Source organism: Branchiostoma floridae, chromosome 4, assembly GCF_000003815.2.
Source record: "Branchiostoma floridae strain S238N-H82 chromosome 4, Bfl_VNyyK, whole genome shotgun sequence".
NCBI classification, from domain to species: domain Eukaryota; kingdom Metazoa; phylum Chordata; class Leptocardii; order Amphioxiformes; family Branchiostomatidae; genus Branchiostoma; species Branchiostoma floridae.
The window spans coordinates 17,700,577-17,707,217 of record NC_049982.1 but is presented as its reverse complement, the minus strand read 5'-3'; the positions used below and the strand labels follow the sequence as shown (position 1 = coordinate 17,707,217).

General features: G+C 37.2%; 1 protein-coding gene and 1 long non-coding RNA gene across 2 annotated transcripts; both read right to left on the bottom strand.

Moving 5' to 3' along the window:
• Positions 1-208: 208 nt before the first annotated feature.
• Positions 209-3,410, bottom strand: LOC118414376. Its single transcript, XR_004830957.1, has 3 exons — positions 3,169-3,410; positions 1,886-1,926; positions 209-1,073 (listed from the first exon to the last, which is right to left on the bottom strand). It is a non-coding gene; the product is annotated as an uncharacterized LOC118414376 (long non-coding RNA).
• Positions 3,411-3,812: 402 nt separating this feature from the next.
• On the bottom strand, positions 3,813-6,635 carry LOC118414359 (uncharacterized protein C20orf194 homolog). Its single transcript, XM_035818374.1, has 8 exons — positions 6,632-6,635; positions 6,152-6,223; positions 6,002-6,030; positions 5,447-5,571; positions 4,935-5,034; positions 4,559-4,637; positions 4,270-4,375; positions 3,813-3,939 (listed from the first exon to the last, which is right to left on the bottom strand). The coding sequence occupies exons 4-8, from the start codon at positions 5,567-5,569 to the stop codon at positions 3,877-3,879; spliced, it is 471 nt and encodes a 156-aa protein (XP_035674267.1). The 5' UTR covers positions 5,570-5,571; positions 6,002-6,030; positions 6,152-6,223; positions 6,632-6,635; the 3' UTR covers positions 3,813-3,876.
• Positions 6,636-6,641: the final 6 nt, after the last annotated feature.

Here is a 6,641-nt window from a genome sequence, read left to right as displayed (position 1 = left end):
GACATTTTCCTGTTAAGATATTTCGCCACCACATGTTCAATTGCTAAATTGATCTGACGTTAAACCAGAGAGTGATCTATAAATCTGTATTCTACTAACTTTTTACTGTTAGGGTTATCCATTCTTGTGAAGCTTGGGGTTAGAATTAGAATTAGGGTGAGGCTTTACTGCTAAAACAAAAACAATCTTGACAACAGTGTTACACAGTTTCCACATTATTTCCACTATAACAGGTGCATTCAACCAAATGCGGACATCTATCTACCTCACCTGTATAAATTTATCTACCTATTCATGGTTTATACAACAGGCCAAATAGAAACCTTGAACATATTAAGTATCCTTATTTTCATATTCCTTTGAACTAGATATACAGCAAGAAAGACATGTATATTATATCAATATACAATTACATTTCTGTGTAATTTTCAAAAATAGGCAGGGAAAACTTTGGTGGACACACATATATTGTTGTAAAACAGCATTTGTTTCTGACATATGTAGGCAGGATATTTATGAATAAAATGATCCACTGGATATACAATGGGAACTTGTCCTTATTAACATAATAATATAGCCTGTCTTATAAAATCAGTATATCAGGATCTACCTGGATTTAACCTGAAGTATATGGGCTACTGCCAACATGTTCAAGTTGCATGTTCATGAATTAATATTTAAATTTTCACATTTCTTGTGTCTAAGAGAAATAGGAGCAGCAGTTTTGAAACGTTCAAAACAGAAACTACATGTAGTTTTGTCATATAAAGCATGTATGCTAAAAAAAACATAACAAAAATGAGAAAACATGACCATGAAAACAGTAGAGTTCCAAACGAGACTCGTTTACTAGCCTGTAAACCTTGAACGGTACTGTGCAATTGCAGTTTTATTGTCTGGCCTGGAAAGTCAGGCTTTTGGAGCACCTAGCCACCACAAAACTCCCGACGCCTGTGTATGACAGCCTTCAACACCTTTCTTTTTGAAAGTGTAGTCCTGTTTCTTCTCATAGATGTTTTTGACCACATAGTCTCCTAGCCTCTTACTGTAGTCCAACCGCTGCCTTAGGTCATCTGCAAAGAATATATTCTGAAGTCAACAATGTTCTTGTGATTAAGATATTCATTGATGACAAAATAATACTAGGCCACATTTGCATCTATGTTAAAAATGACAATCATGAATAACAAGAGAGGCTGAAATTTACAAACTCCATCTCCCTTTCCATGCAAAAACTGACTCTTCCATGTCAACCTTTTGCTGAAATCGACCATACATGAACTATTAGTATGATCTTAGTATTACAAAATCACCCAACTCCAAGATGGCTTTTCTGAATATAACATCCATCAAGCATACAAGCAAGCAAGAATGGCTTCTGGGCTGCCTACAAAAGAATATATTACTTCTAACAGTGCTTAGCACATTTCTGCACCCAATATATATTAGTACTGTACTGACTATAATTCTAAAATCGGATATTTGAATGTTTTAAATATAGATTTACACTAGCTACTATACAGTATAGTAGCCACATATTCTTTTACATGCCAAAACAGAGAACATTTCTTATATTAATTTCAGAGTCACTCCCAGGAAAGAAGCAATTATAAGCTTGTCATGATAATGATTAGATTTTGCATGCACTACAAAATCTGTTAGTGCAATAAATATTTTGGTTTGACTTTGAGGTATACCAGTGCCTAGTCCATTAGCCCAAATCATACACTTCTGTCAATCTTTTTTACCAGAACAAGTAATCTTACCAAACATATCATGTCCCTTGACAAATCCAGTGTTGTCATTTTAAGAAATAAATATACATACATGTAAGTAGGCACATGAGGACACTTTTCTACTAGTAATGAAATTAAAAATTAATTACCTTTTGACTTGGACTTTTCCTCGACCACGTCCTTCTCTTTTCTATCAAACAAAAACAGAAGTGGCAGTTATGCACCAGTTCATGCAGAATTTTAAAGACATGGAACTCTATGAGTACTATGACATTATTGCATGCTATAGTCGAGTGACTACCAGACATTTTGGAATGTACACAAAAAGTTTGAAGACCGTAGTTTTTGGGGATACAGAGATGTTAGCACTTGAATACAATGTAAAAGTTTGGTAATCGTATGTCAACAAAAATGGCGTGGCCGCGAACACTTCTGAATGCAAGGCCGATTTTGGGGCCCGATTTCTCGTAAACTGTATAACTACGAGCTTAACAAAAGTAGTCGACTCACTATCAAACATTTAGGAATGCACATAAAAAGTTTGAAGACCTTAGCTTTTCAGGATGCAGAGATATTAGCACTGTAGTAAACTAGGTCATCACATGTCAACAAAAAATGGCGTCGCTAGCCGAAAACACTCTGAATGCAAGGTAAATTTCAGGCCCAATTTCTCGTAAACGGTATAACTACAAATTTAACGAAAGCAGTCGTGTTACTATCAAACAGTTAAGGAATGTACACAAAACGTTTGAAGACCTTAGCTTTCCGGTATGCAGAGATTTTAGCACTGTAGTGAGAGCTGAAAGTAGTCGCTTGTCGCCATACACGTGAATGTGACGTATGTCAAAACAAAAAATGGATAGCCTCAATACCAGACTGACTACGCTGGTTTCATAAGGAGAATAATTTGCCAAAGGCAAGGGTTTGCTACCAGAGAGGTTGGTCGGCCGTGGAGGGGAAATGTGAATCTAATCGTGGACTGACTCCGGAGCTCCCTTGGCCAATTCCCGAATTTTTTTCCCGAATTGTACGATCCACGCACCCCCGTAGCAAGGCCTGGTGGAGGCTAAAAATGACGCCGCTCACAGTAAACACGCTACTTTCATGGTCAGTTTCGGGCCCAATATCTCGGTACGCTGAGTGAGTGAGAACAAACCGAAAACGGTAAAATTACTATCGGACATTTAGGAAGGTACACAAAAAGTCTGATGCTCAGGGTACCTCGGAATACAGAAATTTGGCAACTTTTTACGGACCATTCTTCTATCTAAAAATGACTATCTACATATTGGCAGATCGCTACAGAATGGCCCGCAAATAATGATTGGAACGCGTTTGCCTACCAGTTCTGATAGAGGTTGTGCACACATATTTAGTCTAGCCAAAAAAGCAATCCTGAGCAGCTAACATCGAAATTTATGCCAGTACCAACCTTTTCAACTGGAAGAGTCCTTGGCGGCTTCGTCGATCCAGCTCGTCCGTAACACACCATGCGCATTGAATTCTGGGATTGTTGGTAAGGGACCAGCGGGGAATTCAAGAAGTCGATCGCTATAATGCACGCCCTGCGTTCAGGCTTCAACTCATGGTACATTTGACAAAACAAACTTGATTCAAGCATAACAATTTATTCTCTGATGAATTATGATACCCGCTTCTGGAGTGGAATGCCCCTTTAAAGTGTGGGTACAGGTGCTGTTACTGTACAATAATAGTGTTTTTGTACTTTTTTCAAGCTGAAACCTTTTTTTCTTTATGTTTTGGATTAGCCGTTACCTTTGTCCCAACCATTTTACAATTTTTATTTTTATTTCGCCCTCTCGCTCCATATTTTTTATGAAAAAATCCGTGAACCAAGAAATTAAATTGGTGTGGCCTAAGTTTGTAAATAAAGTTTGTAAATAAAGTTTCAGTAGCTATTGTTCAGTCACATATTAAAGAAGGCAGTGTTTGACAATTATGCTCAGATAATACATAAATGCTAATAAACCATTTTGACAGGAGCTTATTTCTGTATCAAAGGTTGGCTCCTGAATTTTCCATATGACATCTTACTAATCATTTGGTAATGAATACTGGCACACATACATGTAAGTGCTAGTTCTTTCTCTGATTGCTCCATACCAAACAACATCATCTCCTACCTTTCAACATCAATATTCTTGATCAATGAAGTCCACTGCTGTTCAAACTGGGACAGTTGCTGAGTAAAGATAAGAATCAACAATTATTAAAGATAATTATTAACCTAACATTGTATTGTATTGACCTATCTAACATTCACCTTGGCTATTCTTAAGCATGATCTTGACTGCAAGACAAGCTAGTTTCTTATTGTGGTCCCTAGGTGCATGTAGTTTGCCAAAGCCTACATCAAGTATTAGATTAAATATGGCCTTCACGGATCTATGTAAAAGTAAGGTGGGATAGATGCATCTATGCCATTTTGAAATGTACAAGCCAAACTAGGAGGTTAATATGACAGTAGCAACACAATCTTCCACAGAGTCAGTGATAATGATAGGATAGACACCTCTGTGACCAGGTTCTCCAGTCCAATGGGGTCCAGCCTGGTGTAGATGTGCTCCAGTCTACTGCTGACATCAAACACCTCATGCTTCATGGTGAAAAATCCTCCACTGAAAGGTGAAAATCATAAACTGTCTTTATGTGTCTTTATGCCAACCTTTCACATCTGGGAAATCTCTCATCAGAGCATACTTATCATACTGATCAACCTGATAAAAGGCTTTACTTCTCTTTACTGGAAATGCCTCACACTTTTTTGATATCACAAAGTCAAAAGAAAAATGCTTACTTACCCTCCAAACCCTTCCAGGGCAAATGCCTGTATAATAGGCCACTTCTCTATGACCATTGGGCTGAACTGTTGCTGATTAACTGGACAGAAAAAGTTAAAACTTACATGTAGTGTGCTTAAATGAGACAGTAGCAGCTTCAAAGTATTGACTGTAGCTGTAGCACAACATGCAACAAAGGCTACCAAAAGTTAGCTTAAGGACATATTCCACAGGGGGTAACAAGGAAAACAGTACATTGTACTCAGAGTACAGTATTATATCATACAGATATAATAAATAAAATCAATTAAGTGACATTACAGTAAATGAAGAATTATCATCTGTTCCTCAAACATTGACAGCTGTTCTTGATGCATGAGCTGAATACTAGTCTTACATCTAGAGCTGTAAGGCAGCCCCACTCTGTTGCTCCCTTCCATCATGGCCACAAAACTCCTGATCTTGTACTCCTCAGCCTCCTCCTCATCCTCATGGTACTATAGGAACATCAGTTAACACAGCTTAACCCATCATCCATCAATAGAGCAATACTTCAAATCCACATACTAAACACTTGTAGGCTTCTAAATTAATTTTAATACTCGTCACACATTTTTGTAGCTTTCAGAAGCATGTGACAATTTTTTTGGACACCTTTTCCTTTTGAGATAGCCCTTTGACAACAAATTTGTATTGTTTGAAATATGTACAAAGATTCCTGGACAGAAGCTTTGACATATTCAGATATGAAATGTTTCAATACAAAATGTTCAATACAAGAATATACAAATTACATTGTTAAGTATTACATCTACATACAAATGTATAACTATCATTAGGCAAAGTGTTGTAGATACTTGACTGCTACGGTGACTATACACAAGCAAAGAGGAGGTGAAGAACACAGACCTTGTCTTCCGCCATACAGAAGATCTGTAGGTTCTTCCAGTGTGCAATGTAAGGCAGCAGGTATGGGTAGTTGACAGGGTTACAGTATATGCGAACACCATCTTGTCTGATCAGGAGCATCATGTCTAGGGATGAATGAATGGGCCATTGTCATTATTAAAGAAGAACTGAAGACATCATATACATAGTATACATCAGCTTCAGTAATGGTCACTTGCTATAGCCATCTATATACAGTATAGTCTAGACTCTTCAGCAAGTTTAGGGTACTAAATTGGCCATTTACAAGTTTCTAGCACTCTAGAGTTTCAACACTAATGACTTTAGCTGCTAGGCATTTTTATAAAGCCTCAAAACAATGTTTGTTAAACACCTAATAATGTGTGCCAGTGTCTATGCAAAAGGAAGCCATTCTTCCACTCTCAAGTCTAGATTTAAGGACCTGACACAAACACTGCAAGCTTTGATTTCTTGTTACAAGGTGCCAAGAAAAATTCCAAGGAAACCTTCTTTATCACCTTTAAGTTATCAATCATTGAATACTTTTTAACATACCATCAACAGTGTCTTCTGGAAGGTTAGACCTAAGAATAAACGAGAAAAAAAGAAAGAATTTCATTCAGCACATTCTTTCTTCTGTACAAAATGACAAATCAATCAATATTAAAGGAAATAAAGTTTAAAAAATGATTTGGACTTTAATACCTCTTGATGTTCTTGTAGTCATATAAACCGAAGAGAACATAGTTGGCCAGCTCCCGGGCTCCATCGCTGTGCCTGTGAGTGCAAAATATCAGTTGTCATGCCATGTATCTCTTTCTCCAAGGTTTGAACTTGTTTTCTTTGTTGAAAGAAATTTGAACGATGAGATACATGCAATTATTAGGATACTTAGGATTTCTGGCCATTGTAAACCCACAATGATGGCAAAAAGACATAACTACATAATACTATGTGGGAAGTTGCTTTAAAGTACAATACTAATACTATATAGCTATCAGACCATTTCAAACTTGGCTCCTTCTTCAAGTTCTTATCTGGGTTGACCCGTTGCATTGGTAAATATCTATATGAATTACACAGAATGTTGAAATCGTCAATGACAATACTTAACACAGACCTTGAACCAATACATAATTTGAATGGTACATCAGACTTGGTCCCAGGACAGTCAAGTGTCCTTACCTGCCATCCA